This window comes from Amblyomma maculatum, chromosome 9, assembly GCF_055883805.1.
Source record: "Amblyomma maculatum isolate TAMU_Amacu chromosome 9, ASM5588380v1, whole genome shotgun sequence".
NCBI lineage: Eukaryota > Metazoa > Arthropoda > Arachnida > Ixodida > Ixodidae > Amblyomma > Amblyomma maculatum.
In genome coordinates, this window is record NC_139352.1 from 114,262,960 (window position 1) to 114,287,895 (window position 24,936).

General features: G+C 49.9%; 1 protein-coding gene across 1 annotated transcript; it reads left to right on the top strand.

Annotated features, from left to right (window-relative positions):
- Positions 1-625: 625 nt before the first annotated feature.
- Positions 626-10,601, top strand: LOC146180186 (transmembrane protein 115). The gene is made up of 4 exons (XM_084579418.1): positions 626-1,378; positions 3,756-3,935; positions 6,760-7,090; positions 10,144-10,601. Exons 1-3 carry the CDS (start codon positions 657-659, stop codon positions 7,040-7,042), a joined length of 1,185 nt encoding a protein of 394 aa, XP_084435544.1. The 5' UTR covers positions 626-656; the 3' UTR covers positions 7,043-7,090; positions 10,144-10,601.
- Positions 10,602-24,936: the final 14,335 nt, after the last annotated feature.

Here is a 24,936-nt window from a genome sequence, read left to right on the forward strand (position 1 = left end):
TGCTCCTGGTCCTATGGGGCTGGGACTGGTAGGTCATCACCGCTTAATTGCGGCGGGGGCTAGCCTACCACCGGATTTGCGTTTGTTGTAGGCTGTCATTGCACCCGCCACCGCTTCGGTGGTGGACGACGGCTGTTGCGACGCGCGTCTTTTTCTCCCTCTCCTTTTTATTATTTTCTTTATGTCCGCACAAGGCAGTGGCGGTGGCTCAGCTACAGAGCCAGTAGCAGGCCCGCGCATTTTTTTTAAATTTTCCTTCTTCCTACAGTGCTTTTAATAAGTAATTTACAGAAAAGGAAAGGCGCGGTATTTAACCTTTTCTGTGGACACCTAAACAGCGCCGCAAGGGAAAGGAGGCAGGTGTAGTGGAGGGTTCCGGAGTAATTTCGACCATTTGGGGACCTTTACCGTGCACTGACATCGCACAGCACACGGACGCCTCTTCGTTTCGAACGCAGCCCGGTTAACATTTAGAAGCGGCGAAAACCTTTCCAAATACGTATATACTTATGCTCCAGCGTCACCTAAGGCGGTCACGTGCAGACGAAGTAGTTGCACGTGACCGCCTTAGGTGACGCATCACCACAAAAAACGTCATGTCCGGTTTCTGTTCTCGCACAGCTTCCGGTCGTCGTCTGCATGGGGGGAAAAACGACATGGCCGCCAAGAAGATGGCCGCTTCCACTGTGGTGCAAAGAAACTTGCCGTATCTGCGACAGCAGTTCTTGGCCGCGCTGCAGACGTGCAGCGCGGTCGTCAAAGTGCTCAGCCTAGCAGTGTTCCTCTGTTACTTCCTCTCCTACAGCCAGGTCGCGTCGCGAGCCGTGTGCGTGACGCCGGGCTATATCATACCGCCCAGCTTCTGGATATGGACCGCGTTCACGCACGCCTTCTTCGAGAACAGCGTCTGGATGGTGATCGCCGACATCGTAACCGTTGGCCTGTGCGGCAAGCTCATCGAGCCTCTGTGGGGCGCCATCGAGATGCTCACCTTCTTCGCCATCGTCAACACGAGCGTGGCGTTCCTCTCGGTGGCCTACTACATCGTGCTGTACTCGATCAGCTGGAATCCAGACTACCTATTCGCCGTGCGAATCCACGGCTTGGCGGGCTACTGCGCCGCCGTAATGGTCGCCGTCAAGCAGATCATGCCCGACCACGTCTTGGTACCGCTGCCGTTCGGCAAGATACGCAACCGGAACGTTCCGCTTACGGTGCTGTTGGGCGCGATCATTCTGTGGGCATGCCAGGTTCTGCGCGGCACCTACCCGGTTATGTTTGCTTCGGGCATGCTCTCGTCGTGGGTCTACTTGCGCTTCTATCAGCACCACAGCAACGGCAGTAAGGGGGACATGGCAGACCACTTCACATTCGCCAGGTGCGTTGGTGGTGCTGGTTATGAATCAGGGCCGTGGGCGTTATCTGGTCGGCTGGGTACGCCGTGCCAGGTCGAAGAGCTGCCTTGTCAATTTGACGAATTGTCGCCTGGAAGAATTAACGTGTTCTGGTCGATGACATCTGTGCGTCGCATTCTAACGTTGGCCGTGCGTATGATACACATCTAGCTATGTTTAGACGAGCCAGCAGCTGACATTACTTGATTATGCTCAGATAAGCTCGCATCTGTGTTCTTGGTGATGACTCGCCAGGGATGTTATAGTGTGTTCACAGTGTTGCTTTTACAGTTTCTAAAGAACACTGTAAGGTGAAGTCTCTAGATGTTTACATTGGATGACGTCACTGTCGTCGCTCTGATGATAGATTTAAGTTGCAGATAATTGGCCAGGCTAGTTAAAGAAGGCTGCTTAGATTAGTGTAGCTTCATGGGGCCTGGCTAGAATCTCAGTACAGGAACATTATTGCATTTTAATCTTGAAAGGCTGCTGGCAATTGTGATTGTTTGATTTCACTTTTCCCATGTGTTGAAAGCAGGCAGTAGGCATAGTTGTTGGATATTCATGTATTGAAGTATTGCCAGCTTGCAATCAATGTTTTCATTCATTTCAGTTCATGTGTTTTACTTGAGAGGCGCAAAGGCACTACAGGGCTGGGGAGGCAGCATTCATTACAAGACAGGATATTTGCTTTATTAAAAAAAAATGAAGAAACTAAAGCATTTAAGGAATTGTGTACACATGGGCGAAAAATAAAAAAACAACATCAAAAGAGGAGAGATTAATATCGAAAAATTTAATGTACAAGCAGGGCTTCAAAGACAAATAACCACCGTGTGATAAATGCAGTCAAAACAAAGGTGTGCGCACACTGAAGGGAAAGCTAGTGTGCACCTTATTTTTGTAAAGTTGCATGTTAATTTCCTGGTAAATGTTTAGTAGTTAGTGCCTATGACTGGTTTCAAGTATGAAATACTAGAACAGTCTTGCAATGGGGTAAAAAGCAGCTAGGGAACAGCACAAATTCTCATCTTTAATCGCACAAGTTTGTAAGTTGGGTTTCATCCTCCTTTTACTGTTCTTCACCTTGTGGAGTCTTAAAAAGCGTCACTAGTTTTGTACTATTTTTATTTGATAAACAGGCTAATCCTTTGCAGGAAGGTAAAAGTAGTGAATGTAGCTGAAGTCTATAAAAAAAGTAAGAAAACTAATAGAACAAAAGCACTCCAAGGGCTGTGCATGTGCACAGCTGTACACTGCCATGAGCTGATGTCAGGATCAATTGAATAGCGTGAACATAAAGGCATGGCCACTACAGCTGTACGCTGCCCTCAGCTGTTTTGGACACACGTATAAGGCAAACAAGTAAATGCAGAGCTTTGTGCTCTTCATGTTGACGTCACTCAGAAACATACGAAAGTCACTTGATTTGCTGTTCCATCTCATGTCAGGGATTTCATGTGGTCTTGCTGTATATATGTTTGGAGTCTAATTTAAATATGTTGAAGTGCACTCTACCAGACATATAACCCTGTGCACAGCTTTGCTAGAAAGTGCACTGCTAATGTCTACTTTCATTATACATTAAGATCAATAGATGCCAATTATTTTGCTTTGTGGCGTAATTCTGCAGAAAACTTAGCTAGAAATGTCAGGAGTCATTGCATGTTCACATTGTTTTGGTGCAGAAACATCTGCAATGGTATATTGCCTCACATTTGTTGTGTTGGCTCATGTATTCTTAATTTCCATGCTGTGTATCAATCTGCAAGTGCAGTTCCATCCCTGTGAATGCACTTCCATTTGCAATGCGTCTCCTTGAAGGCACTGCTATTTGTATACTTTAGGGTACAGGAAATTATAAAGTAGCAGTGGTTGTCCTTTTCATTAGTGTTTGCTATGAGCCCTTAACCGAAACAAATTTCCTGCATGAAGCATAACTGCATAGGGCAAGGCCAACATTCTTTGATTTCCTGTAGTGTAGATGGAGACACTTGCTGTTGCTTTCAGCTGGTTAATTTTTGGGGAACATTCTTGGTCACAGTGTTTAAAAGCTGGTAAACAGCGAAGGAAATTGTAGTTACTAGTAGCGTAAAGAGAAGGCAGCATTCATATGAGAACTGTACATCACACTATAAAACTTGAGAATCTGAAACTCTGAAATGGTGCCAAAATGTTTTCATTTGACTCTGTTCTCTCAAGGTTTAAATGATGTTATGCATCAACTACAATGTTGATGTATTAGAAATAGAGAGATCCTGCATAAACACTGTGCTAAAGGCATTTCCAAGTTGAGCTTGTGTACTTTAACTTATGTATTTGTGTCAACTGACAAATTTCTTTTTTCTTTTTGTGCTGCAGTTTCTTTCCCAATGTGCTCCAACCACCCATAGCACTGGTCAGCAACCTCATCTTCAACTTCTTTGTCAAGATCAAGCTGTGTAGAAAGCCGCCGCGGAAGTACAATTTGTCCAGTGGATCTGCTTCCACTGTGACCATCAATCTGCCGGGTACTGACCCCCAGGATGCAGAGCGAAGAAGGTGAGCATCCGGGCTGAAGCTCTTTTTGAAAAGCTAACTGGAAGATGCATGGCGATTGCAAGTAGGTCTGGGTTTTCTTAAGCATAGAATGTCATTTTCCTTCCTTGCCAAGCTGCTCTGAAACCCACTTTAGAGCTGTGATAAGGCTTGTACTAAAACGCACCACTAAATGTTGTGCCCTCCGTCTAAATGTTGTGCCCTCCGTCTAAATGTTGTGTTCTCCATCTTTTTAATAAGTATACATGCTAGCTGTCCCATTTGCAGTGCTTTTATGAAGAATTCGTGCAGTTTAATGCTGGAAATTGTTGGCAAAAAGCCAGTGCCTCTCATCTGCTGCAACCAAAATTACTAGAATAAAGTTTAAAACAACATGGTAGAGGAGGATACAAACTTGATTCATCAACGAGGACTAGCATGGGGGCAAGAGGGGATGCATGAAATGATGAAAAATCTAGAATTGTTTTACTGTCAAGATGATATCATGCAGCTCTCTCGTATGACGTTTACAAAGTATAAAAGAGGCTGTTCAAGGGGAGCTGGATAAGAAATTCTTCAAGAGGAGCTGGATCGGCTGGACAAGCAGCTCAGAATTGCATGTATAATAGGTACCGTGAAACTGAGTGCTTTTCATGTAGTTTCTAAAGGGATGCCATTTAATGGAGGAAGTCACGTGCTGGTTTTGCATGGAGTGTGTCATGTGATGATGCATTGTGTCACGTTTCACTGCTGCAGCATGGATGTTTTTCTCTGCCTGTGAAGATGCTGATCTCATTGATGGAAGACAGGTTTAGCAGCATTTGGGGACTTGTCTGGCAGTATGGCATGCCATGCTGTGATTTGAATAGTCGTTGGCCCATTAAAACTCAGAAGCTAAAATTTGTCTCATGACCCTGACATTCTTTTGTGAAAAGCATTGTCAATGTGATTTGATTTAAGTGGTTTAATGTTCCAAAGTGACTCAGCCTATTAGAGATGTCGTTGTAAAGGGCTCCGGAAATTTCGACCACCTGGGCTTCTTTAACGTGTACCGACATTTCACAGCACATGGGCACCTTCCTTTTTGCTTCCATCGAAAAGTGGCCGCCGAGGTCGGGATTCCATCCCGCATCCTTGGGCACAGGGGTCGAGCGCCCTAACCACGGCGCCACCCTCGCGGGGCTATATACTAAGGTACTCATCGTAAATATGTTTATATATGAGTGACAGATGGCCTATGAGGGACTTCGCTCTGAATGGGTCCAAACTAATTTCGACCGCTTGCAATCCTTGAATGTGCACTGACAGTGTAGAAGTGTGTTTGCATTCTGCCTCTATTGCAAAAACTCTCTATCTGCTGTGTGGTGTGAGCACTCATTGAAGAACTCGATGTAGTTGAAATTAATCTTGAGCCCTTCACTATGGCTTTGCATGCCTCCATATGGTGCTTTGGGATAGTAAATATGTAGGTTTGTTCGTTTTTGGGTAAAACCCAAATTTATCCGGTTTTTGCACTCGAACACGTTTCTAAAAAGCCGGATAAAACCTGATTTTTCCCGGTTTCTGGAACAACTGTGCCCACGGAACTTGTTGAAAGCTCATATGAAAGCACTAAAGCAGAAGCTATTCGAGCAAAAGGCGGTCTTAATGAGAGGTGCACACGAGCCACTTTCAGATGTCCAGAAAAAATTCTGATGCCAAGTTTTGATCACCTAGTAATTGTCAAGCTACAGCAGACTGTCAACGAGTTTTCCACGATGACCGGTAAAAGCGTTCGAGCAAAGGGTGTTTTGTCTATGTTACCTAAGGTCAGTGCCACATTAGTAAAATTTTTTTGTGAAGAGCTTTGTGTGAAAATCTCCACAAAATGGGGCTGCACTCTGAAACCAAACATCTCAGAAAAAGAAGAAAACCACTTGACAATGTGGAAACTGGGTGCCTACTCGATCCATTTCAAAATCGGCTGCGGAGTCAGTCGTTTGATGACCTCTCTTCATTTCTGTGACAGGCGATGTAGGAGTTTCGCAAGGAGTTTAACCATTACTTGATGGAAGCAAGTTCCACAAATGAGTGTTGAACCAATCGACTATTGGAACAACGCAGCTGTGCGCTGCACCAGGCTAGAAATTGCAGCGTTGTCATTGCTGTGACGTTGAGCGAGCGTTCTCTCAGCTAAGATACCAGACAGGTCTCGAATGGAAACCGAAATGTTGCGCATGCAGATGATTATCTGTGTTTATAAGGGCGTGTAAAACGTCGATGTCCAGCTCACGTGAATGAAGTATTTCTTGTCCAGAAACTGACCGTTGTACATAACTGAGAGAGAGAAACGCTGAAATATGAAATACCTTATTGAAAGCATCACCAAAACATAGTCCGAATCGTAACCCACCGATTAGGAGAAATGAAATGTATTGTTAGTTTGTAACTTTAATCCGATAAAACCCAAATTTTGGATTGTTTCCACGAAAAACCCGATTTCTCCTCTATTATCAAGTCATAAAATAACACCTGATTTTTACCCCCACCCCCCGAATTTGAAAAAAATATAAAACCCAGAAAGGAATAACCCTATAAATATGACATACTATATCAAATGTCGCCATGGCGGCCAGGGTACGGTCCTTGGTCTTAGCAGCCATATGTCAAGTCCACTCAACCACTGTTAAGAATTCATTGCTTATCACATATTGCTGACATCACTGGACTTGTTGTTATGGCTATGGGCCTGAGGTATGCAATGTGTTTGTGCTTTGGCACAGCTGGGGGGGTTAGCCACAGCGGCGCTGTACGGACAGCATAGCTCTGTTGCTTGCCTTGATGGAGGTCTGGCAAAATGCGACCGCAGGCAAATCGCACTGCGTGCCCTGAGTGAGCGGCTCACCAAGGTGGAGCAGCAGTGGCCCTTGCTTTCCGACGAGGACCAGTCCTCCACTGCCAGCAGCAGCACCGCGGCGCCCTCTCTGGGCACCCCGCTGCACCACCAGAAGACTGGGCCTGCGGGCGAAGGGCTGCCCGCGTCTTCTCAGGTGGCCATCTCCATGCCGCCTCCATCTGCACGAGAGCTGCCTCCCAGCCGTGAAACACCACACGAGCCCTCTGCTAAGGCAACATCCCCATTGGACGTATGACCCCTTTGAGAGGCATCCACACGGGTGATCGACTGGAACCATGCATCTGTGAGTGGTGGTCCTTACTGTTTTGCCTAGTCACGGCTCATGCCCAAGTTGTGAAGGAGTGAAAAAAAAAATTCACCTCCACCTTTTGCTAGCTAATGCACCTCCAAGTCGAAATGAAATTTTGTTAGCACCATAAATTTCAGGAAAAAAAATTAGCTGTCTAATCTATGCTTTGTCTATAATATTCTATTCCAGGAATGCATGCTTGCTGATCCATGTTCTGTTGCCATAAACAAACTACAGTTTTCAATGAAACTTACATACATTTAGTCGAGCGTGTGCTCTGTGCTGTCTTGCAGAGCAGCGAGCAGCAGCATGTGGTAACTGAAGTATGATACATAGTTCATGCTGGTTACATGGATGTGTCGTGCCAAGATGTAATCAATGCAAGATGCACTTCTGGTAGTGGCTGCTTGAAGTGGATTGTTAACAAATGTGACCCTAAGCAGTTCGCTCATGAACACTGGCAATCACTGTGATTTCTTAGCGCCAATGTTCAAGTCGCCGCAGATAAGGCGAGCGTCCGGTGCCTGCGTAATTGGTGTGTTCACATTCACAGAGTGCATAAAAGTGATGGCTCTTTTATATTCTTTAATGCACTGTTTGGCGACATGAATATATATGCTATCACCACGTTTCATCTGCTGGCTTTGAACTTGATAGCAAACATGTCTCCGCATGTAAGCTGTGGCCTTCCAACAGCTGTGCTGTGCTGAGTACACGACATGTCTTCTATGCGCGTTTAACAAATAGTGCCGCTACTACCTCCATCGTTGTTGTATTTGAAACAGAGGAATCCGACAAGTTCAGCAGGCTTATCAGTCTTGTTTGAATTACAGTGACAGCACCAGATAGCACCACTTGTCCTTAAGTTGGCCGAAAATGGCCATGGTGCACGTGGCATAAACTCTCTCAGACTCTCTCAGATCTTCTGCACTCAGAGTGTTGTTATTGCAGATAGTAAATAAAAAGGACCTTTTGAAATTAATAATGCTTCACTTGATATTTTGAAGTAATTCTCTCTACAACAACAGCCTAGAATTTTGTAAACTTTTCTGATACCTCTGTCACACAGGCAGTTTCAATGTCCCTTGAGTCGATGCAGATCGAACTCAATGAGGATTGGCCACTGCCACACGGCGGATTTCAATGACAATTGAACTCAATCGGCATTGACTCAATGATGTTCGCGAATGGCCATTGGAAAGCCAAGGAACATTGAGAGCAGCCGCATTCACCCTAAGGGGAAACACAAGACATAAACTTAAAAGAAACAAGCCATGTTCTGGATTAAATTATTTAGACTACATTAAACAGCTCGTCAACTAGTTTTTCGGGAGTCAAAATGATCACTCTTGAGAATGTGCGGTGTTCAGATGTAAACAAACTGACGAGCCTGTTCTAGGTGGTGTTCTGTGGCAGTGGGGCATGCTGCAGTGTTTCGCTTATGTTCGTCTTTTACTACGCTTTGCGGCAACTGACACCAAGAAGAGCTCCACATGCGCTTCTAATGATAGCAACTATACGAACGCAGCAAGACTACTGCCGAGCTGTGGCAGCATTGCTGGTGCAAAATGAATGCAGCGAGTGCACATCATTCGTCTTCGTTCCACCATTGCTTGCCCGGGGTGTCTGTGGGTTATGCTGAGCTGTGAGGTATTTGAATGCCCTTCTCTGAGTGAATTCATTTAAATATAGCACTTTGTGTGATGTCCGCTTCGTGTTATCCAGTTTAACTTCATATCTTTACACGATGTTGTTACCCGTGGCACCATCTGTCGTATCACACGCTCACTATTCAATGGTCATTGAAATTTGCCATGTGCCAGTGGTGTATCTCGATGACCCTCGAAAATTTCAATGGCCGTTCACTCAATGGGCATTCAGATTGCCTGTGTGAGAGAGGTATGAGACTACTAGGGCAGCAATGGTTGTCCTGTAGCCTTCACGGAACGCAATTCTATTTTCTGTTGCATTGCTGAAAGAAGAGGGTTAGTAGCACTTGGAATTTCCGCCTGTGTATTAGCTCAATGACCTCACCCATCTACCACAGCAGGGGAGAGGGGTGCTTGTTTGGGCCCACTTCGCATCTATATCTAAGAGCGTCGGGCGCCAGTTAGCATTTGGTCCATTACGTGCAGCTAATCACGCCGAATGCCTTGAACTGATTCGAATAGCGAAAACAGTAAGCATTTTTTATTTTGTCAAATGTCTTGCTCTTTTGCCGGCATAATTTGTCAGAGAATGAGAGACAGTGGATTGTTGAATGGTGTCTGCAGGTGGAACATCCACATCTTCTTTTTCTTCATACCACTTGCCCACAGCAACACCAAACATTGTGACCAGAAAGCACTGGCAGCTGGCTGAGTGTTGACATTGAACTTTGTGTCTGTGCTCTGTGCACTAATGAGTGAACAGTACGTAAGTGGTCTGTGAAATTTGTGACGTGAGCAGTAAAGTATTAATTAGTTGCGGGAAACAGCTTCACAGACCCACAGTCAACTTAACTGATGAGAAAAATGATGCTTATGAACTGCTGCCAGTGATAAAACTTAGTCCCCATAAAATTGCAGAATGCGAAGGAGGTCAAATTGTTTTCAGCCATTGTCATCTTCACATCTCAGAGAGGGTCTTGTAATGCACTGTCATCATCTTTGTAATTGTGAAGATTCTGTTAATAGAGAAGCTTTAAAATCTTTAGTGTTAGTGCATGATAGCCTTAGCCGCTTATGCATCATGAAAGTCAACACAGCACAATCCAGCACAGGTTATTTTCTACTCACAGGCAACTTCTGTATGTAAGACTCTTGTTTACCTATGATTTGCACATCATTCAAAAGAAAGTATGCTCAACAGAAATTTGGCAGCTTCTATTAACAACAGTACAGAATCGAAATCAGAACTTGACACCTTGCATCATTATGCTGCACACTGCTCGTATGAAATCGGGATTTTTTTTCAGCATGGCGGTGTTTTAGATATAGTGCTTCATAGTAGTGTGTCTTCTCGCTCTTTCTCACTCACGGTTGAAACCCCATGCATTTGTTTTCCAGCCCATCCGAAATGCTGAAGGTGGATGAGCAAGATGGCACTCCATAGTCACACATCTGTACATAGACTCTTAATGTGAAGAAAAAGAAACAGCAAAGAGAAACTGACATAAGGCGAGGGGTCGCCCCTCATTCCCCAGCCCTTCTCGTCTGTCCTGGAGAAGAGGCTGTGTACAGGAGACATGTAATTATATAAGGAAATGGATTTCTTTTTTCTTTCTCTTGTATGCGTGTGTGTGGCATGTGTGTTGTGTGTGCGTGAAGCAGAATTTTTTCCTTCGTTTTCTTTTATACACGTGCTGAGGTGTGCACGTGTTAACATTGCACAACAGACTGCCTTTACAGGTGCTTTGGAATCTTTTTGTGTACAGAGATATGTATTTAAAGAAAAAAAAAGGTTTCCTGAGTTATGAATAAACAAGTGCTGTTTAGCAATACATGCATAAATGGTCCTGTGTCATTTGAAGTACCTGTTTTGTTGTGAAGGCTTGCATTTTGTTCTCAGCTGTTTGGTGCTTTGTCTCTGTATTATTAATGCACACATTCACCGTTGTAAGGCCACATGCATTAGATGTGTTCAAGGTGCTTGTTTTAAAAAGGCATTCAGAAATGTAGATGGTGGTCAGACTTTGTTTTATGTATTCCTGGCCCGAGATCCTCCCACAAAAATTGGCTTCAAGGCGGAAATAGCTTGGAACTGGTGCAGATATGAAGAAAGGGGCCATCATATAAGGAGCAGCTAAGAATTGAGATTGTGCTTAGAGAGTCTTTAAGTGTGGGATTGCCAAATTTTGTTGAGTCACTGTGCTAAGGATGAGCGCTTTCAAAATTATAAGAACTGATGTGGCTATTAGTAATGGCCAGCTGCAAATCCCTAACTCCAGCTGAACACCTAAATGCAATCGTTAAAAACCAAATTATTAGAATTTAGTTAACCAGCATACTAATTAACAATGTTCTGATTTTTTATGCCTACCAACACCAGTACATTTCTACTGCAGAAGTAGTCTTCATGTCTCATAAAACCAATTTCTAAAAATTAGTGGTGGGCTTCCTTGAAACACTTGGTATGTATCTCATAGCCTTTAACATTACACAAAGCCTGAAACAAAGAACATGCAAACCAAAAGTTTAGTATTGTATGCACCATGTGTTTGGTTGGCACATTCTCTCTTCATGTCAATCTTTCTTGTAAACTCTCTTGATATCAGTAGTACTTGCAAGCGAGCTAGTTGGCTTTACGACTCGGAGGTCGTCGGGCTCTTGATATCACTTTGTCCTGACTGTGGTGGCTGGCATATGTGACTATGCTTTCACACTTAATCCTCGTGATGTGCCAAAATAGCAGATGATGGCATACATAAACATAAAGGTTGTCATGACCAATTTGCATTGTGGGCCTAACTAGGCAATATGGGCATCGGGGAAGAAGTAACGCCTGAAGTGCCTGCACAATCTCCCAAGCCTCTGGCCACATGCCCAAATTGGTTGTATGGGCCTGAGACAATGACCTCTCTTCCTTTCTCATTCCTCCAGTGCAAAGCAGAGAATTGAAATTTCAAACCGACCGCAGCCTTTCTTTGTAAGTAGTATAGCATACTTTCGGGTGCTTGGAGAACCAGCTCTCCAAAACATGCCAAAAGCTGTTTGGATTTTGGGAAAGCAATGGTTTGCATTTCAGAGTAAAAGTCTGCCCATCAACAACAGTTTTTCACAGTTTTGTCATTCCTTATTACATCCTGTCAAAATTCGGGAATGATGCAGAAGCACTACTACCGAGTCGTAAAGGTCTCTGTGGCAGTGATAGTAGTGGAGCCTGTTTACAAAAAAAAAAAAAAAAAAGATGCCACCACCGCTTTGCAGGTGTTCTACTGAAAAATGCTAGCAATAGTTCGGTTCACTCAGCTTCTCCGTTCACGGGCAAAGCATTCTCGAGGGCTATCCGTTGCTCCGGATCGTCGGAAGCAGCTCGGCGTGGCACCTCGGCTCCGTCAGCTTTTGACAAGAGCCACGGACCAATTCGTCGCACCCCGCAAATTTGGCATCCATCGGACGCAGCAAGTTGCCCGGCACACAAGTACACCACTTCAATCCTAGTGGGCAAATGTTTCACCACTTCAGAGCGGACTTTCACTCGCGCTCGCGTTGCGCCGGCGGCGAGGAAGCCACTCTCCGCATTAACATGGCGAACGCCCTGCTTCAACGCGGCTGCGACCCGGACACCATGACCCGGTCGACGGTTCATCAAGCCGGGGAACCCAATTCGGCACCATCGGACCAACTCCAGGACTCAAATCTCATCCGTCTCGCTGAGAGCCGCTCTCAGCGCCGGAAAGCCAAGATGACGGCAGACGCCAGGTTTACATGTCCGGCAAGTCAACCCCAGCTCAGCAGGATCGCGTCTCGCACGCGGCCAAGGATCGCCAACCCGTGGAGGCCCAGACCTCTCCACAAATTCCGCCTCGACGATTTCTTCGTGATCATCAAGCCCCATTCGCTGGGGCTATCGGGACTGTCTTCCAATGTGGTGAGCTGGGCTTAGCCTTGCGTGCCTATCTCGGCGTGCAAATGGCGTCCGAACTCAGCTTCGTCATTTCCCCCGAGCAAAATCTACTCATTGCGAGCACCAAAAACGAATACGTGGCGGACCGTCTGCTTGGTGATTTCGCGATCAAATCAGCTCGAGAGATGTGCCACTGTGAGGCCATCTCAAGCAAAATGGCGAAGAAATTTGCTACGGCGTCATCACTGTGGCAAATCACGAAACAGCGGAAACCCTGAAAGATGGTGTCCAGTGGAGGCATATGGCACTATCTTGGAAATTCGCAAATTTGGAACCTCCAATAAGGCTCGTCTTTTGCCGGAAAAGTGAAGCCACGGACGGTGACCTACGACTCAGAAATTGTCCAAGTGCAGCCCTACCTGCGCACTATCCCAGCCTGCGGTGTGTGTGGCACCGTGGGCCACAGGGCAGACACATGCCCAAATCCATTGCAAGATAAGTGCGGCCTGTGTGGACTACAGGCTCCTTTCGTCGAGGGAGTGCGGGCCCTTCATGAGTGTAAGCTGAAATGTGCTGTTTGTGGTGGCGGCCATGCCATAAACTCCAGAGATTGTACCGCAAAGTACCGCCTCGGCAATACGATTGCCCAAAGGAGCGACAAAACTGGCGCAACGGGCAAGAAGCCACGTCGACAGGATCACGTCACCGGCGGTGACGCCACCAATTCCAAGAAGCAAGCGCCTTCAAGCGAGCGTGACATCAAAGGCGACCAAGCGCCACCACAGCCCCCGCACGGCGGATCGGGGAAGCAAACCCACTTCCAACTCAAGCAAGGAGAAGGCGGTGCCTGGGCAAATGCGGTCAAAAAGGGAAAACAGGTGAGCGGCTTGGGTAGGGTTGCCTCCTCTTCCCCCCCCCCCCCCCCCTTCTCCTCACGTTCGCTCGGCGGCCGACGCCGAGCTTCATAACCTGGTAGCTTCTCTCCGGGTCCAAAACGAGATGCTACTTGCCAAAATTGAAGTCCTTGAAACTAAAACTGCTCCTCTCCCACAACCTGCCCCCAAGCAGAAGCCATGGAGAGCGATGCGGCGGCACCAGTGACCTCGGACTCCTCCGTGGCCATTCTTGAGGCTCGCCTTAACGCCAAAATCGAAACCCCTATCGGGACGGCAATGGAGCCTATCATTGCCAAAGTCATGGAGGCCCTTCCTACCATGATCGCTCAACATGTCGCAAATCTCCCCCGCACGTCTCGCCGGGCCGCTCCTCTCAAAAACGCATCCAGCCGGCCCTCAAAATTTTCGCGTCGAGAAACTGACATCGAAAATGAGGAAGATAGCTGCCCCCTCCCAGGAGCTGAATTTCAGCCCCGGGTTGATGGCCTCGGGGCATCTACCTTCCCTCCTCTAACCCCAAAACCTGAACATGGCGGGGCAACCTCGGTGTAGGCGTTCCCACTTATCTAAATTGGCCTCCCCCATCACTGTAACTCAATGGAACTGCCGAGGGCTACGGTCTCGCTCTAAGCGGGCCCGACCTTCGGCTTTTCTTTTCAACTTTCGAGCATATGCCCGCCGTGGTGGCCCTTCACGAGCCAGGAAGTGGCGCCACCCTAACAAAACTATACGACGTTTCAGCAGGACCCCTCGTCTTGTTTATGCGTTCACAAAAAATACACAGCAAATATGGTCGACTTGAACCTCCAACTTGGCTATTCCCATGTAATGGTGACTCTCCTCCCCCTCCGCAAGCAGGACCCACCACTGCACATTCTAAATGTCTACTGCCCACCCAAATTGCCGAATGTATCATTCTCGGACCTTTTCAGCCGTGCGCTGAAAGCTGCGGGTCGGGACCCCCTCTTGATTGTGGGCGATTTTAATGCCCCCAGTCGAGTCTGGGGCTACCGCCGTGAAGAGAAACGGGGACGCAAGTTGGCGGAGCTTGCGTCTACGTTGGGCCTTGCTCTTCACACAGACCCCGTCCACCCCAACACATATAGGCAACTTCGTGACTCAGGACACGTGTCCGGATTTAACCTTTACCCGCAACATTCAGTATGCTGACTGGGTCAACACTGAGGAAACCCTCAGTAGCGACCACTGTATACTGAACACTGCAATTCGGACCAGACCATTAGCGAAACCCACAACACAGGCTCAACTCCCAGACTGGTCCAAGTTTAGGGAAAATTACAACACAGCTACATCTATACTCGAGCAAGGCTACCAGTCATGGTCCGAACAATTGGTTTCTAGCCTTCGCTCCACCGAAACCAAAATTCAGCTTTCCGAGGCGGTATCAGACGTGGATAACCACTTCCTCCACCTCTGGGAAGCGCGGCATTGCCTTGTCCGCCGGTGGCGCCGACAAAAGCATAACCGTAAACTTAAGGCTCGAATTTCCGAGCTCGCCCAGCAGGCGGCCGAGTATGCGGCTCAGCTCGCAGACGCCAACTGGGTGGATCGTTGCAACACGGCGGCGCGGGAGATGTCCAACAGGAACACCTGGCGGCTCTTCCGCGCTCTTATCGACCCAACCACCCAACGCAGACACACACAGAAACTCAAACATCTACAACGTGCCATACAGAGCTTTCAGGGCAGCACAACTCAGCTAGTGCACAAGTTGCGGGACCAATACTTGTGCAATACCCAGGACCCCCGCGGACCGGCGAACTCTTATGCAGGTTCGGAGAACGCTGAGCTGGATCAGCCGTTCCAGCTCCACGATCTGCGGGCGGCCTAGGCGAAAATGAAACGTGGCGCAGCCCCGGGTCGGGACAAAATTACAGTCAAATTACTAGCTAACGTACCCGACCCGGCCTACCAGTCCTTATTGGATTACATCAATTTAATTTGGCTTGGGGACGCGCCACTTCCCATTCATTGGAAGACTGCTCCGGTCACTTTCATTCCAAAAGCTGGCAAGGCTATCAACACGGACAACCTTCGCCCCATCTCTCTAACCTCGTGTGCGGGCGAACTAATGGAGACGATGGTGCGTGACAGGTTGTCCGAGTTCATGGAAAGGAAAATCACATCTTCGCAGACTCTATGTTCGGATTTCGCCCGTACAGGTCCGCACAGGATGTTTTGCTACAGCTTAATCGGGACGTTCTTGACCCGGTCGAATGCCCTCACAACGATAGGGTCATACTCGCCTTAGACTTGAAAGGAGCCTTCGACAATGTTACTCATGAGGTAACATACTCACTCGTTTTTCACAAACCGGTTGCGGACACAACGCGTTCAGATACATTCGGCAATTTTTGACTGATCGCCAATCCTACTTTAAAATCCAGGACACCAAACATGGCCCGTTCCAACTTGGAACCAGAGGAACACCACAGGGTGCAGTACTGTCTCCTCTCTTATTCAATCTGGCTATGATGCACCTGCCGGCCCAGTTGGGTACTGTCGCTGGTGTTTAGTGGTGGGTGGCGCTGTATGCCGATGACATCACCCTGTGGGCCACGCAAGGTTCCCTTGGAGATATTGAGGCCAACCTGCAGCAAGCGGCAACCATAGTGGACCGTTATGCTCGCCGCTGCAGCCTTCAATGCTCCCCTCAAAAATCTGAATTTGTACACATACGCCCCTCACCAAAGTGTACGGCCAAAATTGAGCTCTTTTTAGAGACAGGATCAATTCCTGAACGCACAGAAGTCCGGGTACTGGGGCTCTTCATTTATCAACATAGACGGTACCGTCGTACGACCGGTCGTACACTAGCTTGGCGAAACTCCGTAAGGGGGGGGGGGGGGCCGCATGATCCGCCGGGTTTCTAACAAACGGGGGGGGGGGGGGGTGGGGGGGGGTTGCGGTGCAAAGACGCCTTGCGGCCGGCGCATGGAGTAGAGAAGAGCTGACGATGCCCGCACGCACGCACGCACGCACGCACGCACGCACGCACGCACGCACGCACGCACGCACGCACGCACGCACGCACACACACACACACACACACACACACACAGACACACACACACACACACACACACACACACACACACACACACACACACACACACACACACACACACACACACACACACACACACACACACACACACACACACACACACACACACACACACAGTTTTAAACTGTTCGTGTTCCCCAGGTTCCCTAGGTGAAGGGTGGGCTTGTCGTCGAGGGAGTGTCCTTATCACTTTAATGTCAGTCACATTGGTACACGTTAACTGTCGCAGACACGCCCCCTTGAAAGTTTAGACTTGATGGTAAGGAGGAAGCCATTGTGACGGTGTAGACGGCAGCACACGAGGAGCTCGGGTGTCTACCGGCGTCTCATCGTTTGGGACACCTGTGTCGATCGCTGTCTGCATGCCGCGTCTCATGGTCTGGAACACACCTGCGTCGAACGGGGCGCCGCGCGCCGTCAGCAAGAGGAATTGGGGAAGCGTAGCCAGCGACGACCCCTGTCCGCGTGGCCACTAGGGTACCGACCCATGCGGGAGACACCGGGAGCACTTGAACCTTTTTGTTCCAGATGCCCCGTAGTTGCCGCTGACCGTTGGAACAGCCCCGCGTTCCTTTCCGGCTTTCTTTTGTGATAGCCACTCCAAGCGACGTCTCGCCGTTCCTGAGCGTTCACCTCTTTCGGTCGGGACTTCTTGCCTTGATGGATGAAAGCAGCAGCTCCCGCGCCAACCCATTGTCGCCATCCTTAACAGGGCGCACTTTAATTGTCTGTTTCGGCAGCCAAAGCGTTCTAGTTCGACGAAGACGGAAGCGGCGGTGGTGTGTGCGCCCTCGTTTGCTGTCTCGCGAAATAGCAGTGCCCGAGCGTCGAGCACATGACCAAGAATACGAGTACAAACGCGAATTAGTACGCTTCACTCTCGCAGTGATCCTAGTGGTTAGAGCGCCCGTCTCGGCTGCGGGAGGTGGTCAGTTCGAAACCCACCGCCGGACACCCACCGGTAAAAATGGGTACAAGCGTCCCCCGGCCTGGTGCTCGGCTTTTACAGGGGTGTGCGTTTGGGAGAAGCTCCGTAAACCCCGCTGCGCGCCCCTCCTCCGCAGTGGGCCCAAACCCAGTTTCGAACCTCGCAGCCTGCAAAGGTGGTTCTGTTTGTCTTGCAAAGGTACTTCCTTTGACCCTCACCACCTAACCCTAACCGCAGCCGTGGCCTAGTGGTTAGAGCGCCCGTCTCGGCTGCGGGAGGTGGTCAGTTCGAAACCCACCGCCGGACACCCACCGGTAAAAATGGGTACAAGCGTCCCCCGGCCTGGTGCTCGGCTTTTACAGGGGTGTGCGTTTGGGAGAAGCTCCGTAAACCCCGCTGCGCGCCCCTCCTCCGCAGTGGGCCCAAACCCAGTTTCGAACCTCGCAGCCTGCAAAGGTGGTTCTGTTTGTCTTGCAAAGGTACTTCCTTTGACCCTCACCTGAAGTGCTCCCTTAGAGCCTCAGCCTCGAACCGAAGCGATGGCCTTGTGGTAGAGCATCCGCCTCGCATTCGGGAGGTACCGGGTTCGATCCCGGTGCCGCCGGTTACCCACCGGTTTTTCAATGGGTACAAGCTTTCTCCCGGCCTGGTGCTCGGCTCTTCTGGGGTGAAATGCTTGGGAAAAGGTGTCACGGCCTAAATAGTTGCTCCGATGTGGCAGTGATCCGTTCCGCCATCGGACAACAATAAGCCCGCCTCGCGCGGCAAAAACCCATTATGTGGCCCTTTTTTTTTTTTTTTTTCAGCACGGCCTTTGCAGACCATGGTTGTTCGAAACTAAGCCCCCGAGGGAGCACAGCAGGGTTAGCAGAGCCTCACCCAAACGCACACCCCTGAAAGAGCCGGGCGCCGGGCCGGGGGACGCTTGTACCCAATTTTACCGGTGGGTGTCCGGCGGCGGGTTGCCCAACAACTGCGGGCGCAGTAAGTCGATCATGCACACGCGTGCTTGCGCTCTTGAATTTTCCCGCCTTGTAAGGAGGCTGAAGCGCTGCGGATTGGCTTAGTAGTTTTGCGACTTGAAGTCGCGTCGCAAGAAATCGGTCAGCGAGCGACTCCCTCAAACTATCCCAAACTATCCCAAACTATCCCAGTCACGGAGGGGGAGACACGAACCAGTCGCCAGCGACCCGTTTGGGGTAGTTTGAGGGAGTCGCTCGCTGACCGATTTCTTGCGACGCGACTTCAAGTCGCAGAACTACTGAGCCAATCCGCAGCGCTCTAGCCTCCTTACAAGGCGGGAAAATTCAAGAGCGCAAGCACGCGTGTGCATGATCGACTTGCTGCGCCCGCAGTTGTTGGGCACACATTTTAAGGATCACTGAGAGAGTGAAGCGTACTAATTCGCGTTTGTACTCGTATTCTTGGTCATGTGCTCGACGCTCGGGCACTGCTATTTCGCGAGACAGCAAACGAGAGCGCACACACCACCGCCGCTTCCGTCTTCGTCGAGCTAGAACGCTGGTTCACACTGGCGACTCGCGGAGGTCGGGCGACACGATTCGTCACGGAGGGGGTGATTAGTCCCGGAGGGGGCGACCCGAACGAGTCGCCAGCGACCCGTTTGAGGGAGTCGCTCGCTGACCGATTTCTTGCGACGCGACGTAAAGTCGCAAAACTACTGAGCCAATCCGCAGCGCTTTTGCCTCCTTCCAAGGCGGGAAAATTTAAGAGTGCATGTGCGCGTTTGCACGATCGACTTCCTGCGCCCGCAGTTAGGAGCACTGCGAGAGTGAAGCGTACTAATTCACGTTTGTACTCGTATCCTTGGTCATGCTCTCGACGCTCAGGCATGAGGCGATTTCGAGACCTGCTATTTCGCGAGACCGCAAACAACAGCGCACACACCACCGCCGCTTCCGACTTCGTAGAACTATAGCGCTTTGGCTGTCGCAACGGCCATAAATATGGGCATAACCATAAGATCTTCTTCCTCGCTGATAATTTCATATATTCATACCCGAAATGAGTCCGAATTGATCTACCCCAAGCGCGGTAGCAGAGGCCGTAAAGGCGCGAAAGTCCGCTCTTCGTTCAAATCTCGTTCGGAGGCAGGGTTGTCGTGAAGCGAGTCGCACGCCGGTGTGAACACTCCTTGTCGATTGGCGCTTGTTGCTGGTCGCCCCCTTCGTGACGAATCGAGCCGCGCGACCTCCGCGAGTCGCCAGTGTGAACCAGCCGTATAAAGGCTGGTTCACACTGGCGACTCGCGGAGGTCGCGCGACACGATTAGTCACGGAGGGGGCGATTAGTCACGGAGGGGGCGACCCGAACCAGTCGCCAGCGACCCGTTTGAGGGAGTCGCCATGGAGTCGCTCACTGACCGATTTCTTGCGACGCGACTTGAAGTCGCAAAGCTACTGAGCCAATCCGCAGCGCTTCTGCCTCCTTCCAAGGCGGGAAAATTCAAGAGTGCATGCGCGTGTGTGCATGATCGACTTACTGCGCCCGCAGTTGTTGGGCACACATGTTAAGGAGCACTGCGAGAGTGAAGCGTACTAATTCACGTTTGTACTCGTATCATTGTTCATGTGCTTGATGCTCGGGCATGAGGCGATTTCGTGATCTGCTATTTCGCGAGAACGCTAACAACAGCGCACACAACACCGCCGCTTCCGTCTTCGTCGAACAATAGCGCGTTGGCGGTCGAAACAGTCCTAAACATGGGAATAACCATAAGATCCAGTTTTTCGCTGATAATTTCACATATTCATAACCGAAATGAGTCCGAATTGATCTACCCCGAGCGCGGTAGCAGAAGCCGTAAAGGCGCGAAAGTCGGCTCTTCGTTCAAATCTCGTTCGGAGGCAGGTTTGTCGTGAAGCGAGTCGCATTCCGGTGTGAACACTCCCTGTTGATCGACGATTGTCGCAGGTCGCCCCCTCCGTGACGAATCGAGCCGCGCGACCTCCGCGAGTCGCCAGTGTGAACCAGCCTTAAGGTCTATTCACACTTGCGACCAGAAGAGAGGAGCTCGCCACTACCGTGTTCACACTTGCGACTGTCGCCTTCTCGAAAAACGAGTTGGGAGTAGGAGAGCTGCAGGGCGATGACAGCGAACGTCGGTAGCAGCCGCTTGCCAGACACTTTAGTTTTTTCAGGCGAGAACGCCGACGACGACTAGACGGTGTCAATATAAAACGTTGCGCCTGCGTGAAAAACCCATTTCTCAAAAGTTCATAGTACTTACCGGATAGTCCGAATATCTTTCCAATCTTCTCCCAGGCCATATCCTTCTCCCTGCCTTTGAATTCCGGGTGCAGTTTGTCGAAAAGGTAGGGGTGCTCGATCGAGTACTCCGGGGCCTCGCTGATTGGTGAAATGGTTTGCGACTAGTAGTCGCGCGACTAGAAATTCGAGCAGTGCCCGATCGGCCCGCGGTAGTCGCTTTTCGACCGATGCGACCATTTGCGACTGTCACTTTTCGACCAAAACGGTCGCGCGACCGCTGCTAGTCGCAAGACACTAGCGACTCGCGGAGGTCGCGCGACACGATTCGTCACGGAGGGGGCGACCCGAACGAGTAGCCAGCGACCCGTTTGAGGTAGTGTGAGGAGTCGATCGCTGACCGATTTCTTGCGACGCGACTTGAAGTCGCAAAACTACTGAGCCAATCCGCAGCGCTTCTGCCTCCTTCCAAGGCGGGAAATTTCAAGAGTGCATGCGCGCGTGTGCACGATCGACTTACTGCGGCCACAGCTGTTGGACACACATGTCAAGGATCACTTCGATAGTGAAGCGTACTAATTCGCGTTTGTACTCGTATTTTTGGTCATGTGCTTGACGCTCGGGCATGAGGCGATTTCGTGATCTGCTATTTCGCGAGAACGCTAACAACAGCGCACACACCACCGCCGCTTCCGTCTTCGTCGAACTATAGCGCTTTGGCTGTCGAAACAGTCCTAAACATGGGGATAATCATAAGATCTTGTTCTTCGCTGATAATTTCACATATTCATAACCGAAATGAGTCCGAATTGATCTACCCCGAGCGCGGTAGCAGAAGTTCGCTCTTCGTTCAAATCTCGTTCAGTGAAGGGGTTGTCGTGAAGCGAGTCGCATTCCGGTGTGAACACTCCCTGGCGATCGACGATTGTCGCCGGTTTCCCCCTCCGTGACGAATCGAGCCGCGCGACTTTCGCGAGTCGCCAGTGTGAGCCTAGGCGAAAGGAAAGCCTTTGCCGCGCCCCTTCAACTGCCAAATAGTCGCTCTTGACGCTGTTGGCACTTCCTTTCAGCTGCCTCGCTTGTTTTCGTCCCAGGCGCCGTTGAGTCGCATTCGTTCATTGATCTTCCGCCGTTTGGTGTTGGGGGAATCCGCCTTCCTGTGCTTATCCGAATCGCTACCGTTGTCAGATTGGAAGGGGGACTTGACACCCTAAAGTGCCATGCCCCAGAGTTTCACATAACTCATCAGTACATCATCATCCGTTCAACACCTCCGACAGCCCCTCCCCCTCCCCCCCCCTCCCCCTGGGCCCTACCCGGTCAAGGGGACCGTCATGCGATGCCCCCACATAAGTGGATCTGTAGCACCATCGAGGCACTCAGCCGCAAAGCGGACCTTCATGATCACACAACAGGTGTCACCAAGGGCGACCGTTCCCTGTAACGGAATCATATTGACATAGAAGCGTTGCAATCACTGGGTCGTTTGGAAAACCCGACTCACTCGATTGCAACGACACGTCTGGTGAAGGAGGGCCGTCGCAGTGCGTACTCGCTCCGCCTGCCGGTGCAGGTGAAGCTACTGTTGCTATGCGCATGCGCTTCGGCGCCGCCACCTGTCGCCGAGGAGCGAGGAGTGTATGCATCGTTTGCCTAGCAACTCGCTGGGGGGGGGGGGGTGACGCCATGCCTATAGTGAACTAGAATATGTATCCTAGTTCACTATAGCCATGCCTAATCTCCGTGGCGGCGCGCCACCTGATGGTTTTGCTAAGTGATCACGTGATGTGAAGGATAGCTGGTGATGGTGGCTGGCCCCATGGAGGAAGCAAACATCGTGGGAGGCCCTGACGTACGTCACTTTTTTAAAGCCGGCATGACCGCGCCGCGACCGGACGCTGCAGTGTTGTCTCTTCCTTTACCCTCCGCATTTTCTTTCTCCGCGACGCTCACGTATCTCGGGCCCTTAACAACGCTGTTACTAGTGGCCCTAGTTTTCATTGTAACAGCGATGCCGTTGATAATAGCCCGACTTGGCTAACCCTAAATTTTGACGTCACTTCCGCCACTTTCTCCAATGCATTAGGAATGGTAAGGGCCTGTTTCCTTCCTCCAAGCTTTGCCCTGTGTAGTTGGTCGCCACTGGCTTCGCCGCTCCAGAAGGCGGAGCCCCCTCCCCCCCCCCCAAAAAAAAAAAAAAAAACACAACAGAAAAACAAAATGTCTGTCAATTCGCTGTCCAGACTAGTGTCATAAGCACATATGTCTCGTAGACTCCTCAAATCCCAGGACAGCTGACAACATTCGGAGGACGGCAAAATCGCCGGGCAGTCCAAAATTGTGATTGATCGTCTCTGCCAACGCTCCACAGATGGCACAAGTTGTGTCGAGATCGCTCGTGAAGCGCACTCGCCACGCCTGCAGGCCATTGGCTAAGGAGTTGTCATATAGTCGTTCCCGGCAGATAACCTTGCTGGCACTGTAAAGGTCCAGGGTATAGGCTTCACTTTAGCTCCTGTACGCCACTCCTACTTCTCCGCCTTCTGCAATCGTTCTCGAACTTTCGCACCAGTGACAGTCTAGTGCTCGGCGGCAGCAGCAGCGATGGACGCCGGTGGAACACCAAAACGGCGACGCAGATTTGCTGACCGTCGGCGTCAACGGCGCCTGGGACGAAAGCAAGGAAGGCAGAAAGGAAGCGCCAACAGCGACTAATGGCGGTGAGCCACTTTGGCTTACATGGGCTTGTGATCACGTGACTGCGCCCGTTGACCTGTTTACAGTAAACTGATGGACGGCGTCATACATATGGTCGCTCACCACCTTGACGACCATGGTGGACACACAAGTTGGTCACCACCTTAGCTTACATGAGAGTGGTCACGTGGTTTCAATGACGCGTGCTACGGCAATTGATCACATGCTGTGTGATGTCAGCGCACGTTAGAGATTCATAAATTCATAAATAAGAATATGAATCCCTTCTGCTGGTTTTGCGGGGAGAAAGACAACTTCGGACATATGATCTGGGCGGGCAAAGCCAATAAGTCTCCATCGGAACTCTTGCCTGATTCCTCTGAAGAAGCTTGGGACAAGCTAAGGTCCAGCGATGACCCTAGCATTCAGTTCAAGGCCGTCGAATGGCAGGCATTGCCAAGTCTCCACTGTCTGTGGCACGCTAGCTGACTTCTCCTATTTCTCCCACTTATTGTGAATAAAGTTTTATCAGTCTCAGCTGACCGTCGGGTGCACCTCGTCGACACCCCTGCAAAAATGGCGTGGGTCCACTTTTCCGTTTCTGCCTTTGTACGCATTCATTCGTCAGACATACAAAACAGCACTTCACCCCCCGAAACATACTCCTACCACACGCCTCCTGAACATATAGGAGTACACAACACAATCCAAGCACTAGTGGAAGCTCATTGTACTGCCCACAGACTTTCCTCCACAGAGACGGGCAGGTTCATTCTCGCACCGCTGAAACTCCAACCAATTGGTCCACCTATTGGTAACAGCCACCTATAGTCCCCCAACACATCCGGGACAACCTTACCGTACAACCCCTACCTAAAAATGCCTCGTGCCCTGCTCACCACAAGGCACGACGAGAAGCTCGAGCCAAGGCGTTACACAAAGCACACGCGACTGACACCGAAGCGGCCTACGTAGACGCGGTAGAATACAGTCACCCCACGGCATATGTCATCAGTGTGAGTTCTTATAACTTCAATCACATAGTTTCTGCCTCTGTCAAAGCAAAAACGTCGATAGAAGCCGAAGAGGCAGCCATAGCGCTAGCCATCTCCGCTTCCACTGCCCATTTTCAGCGATTCTAAAAGGGCCATTCAAAATTTCGCATGAGGGAAATGCACCCAGTCGCCTATCAAAACTTAACCTCTGGCTCCACAGCTCCCCGACCCATTCACATCGTCTGGGTACCAGGCCATGCAAGCAACCCTAAAGCCCCTCTAGGCAACCCAGGTAACGAGGCAGCCCACTCAAATGCTCGAGCGCACGTCAACCGAGCGGGGCATACCTAAGACTGGGGAAGCACGCGGGACAGACTTCTCACCTATCATGACATAACACTTCACTACCGAGACAACGACTCTTATATCCTCCACCTCATACCTGTCCAAATAATCTGGCG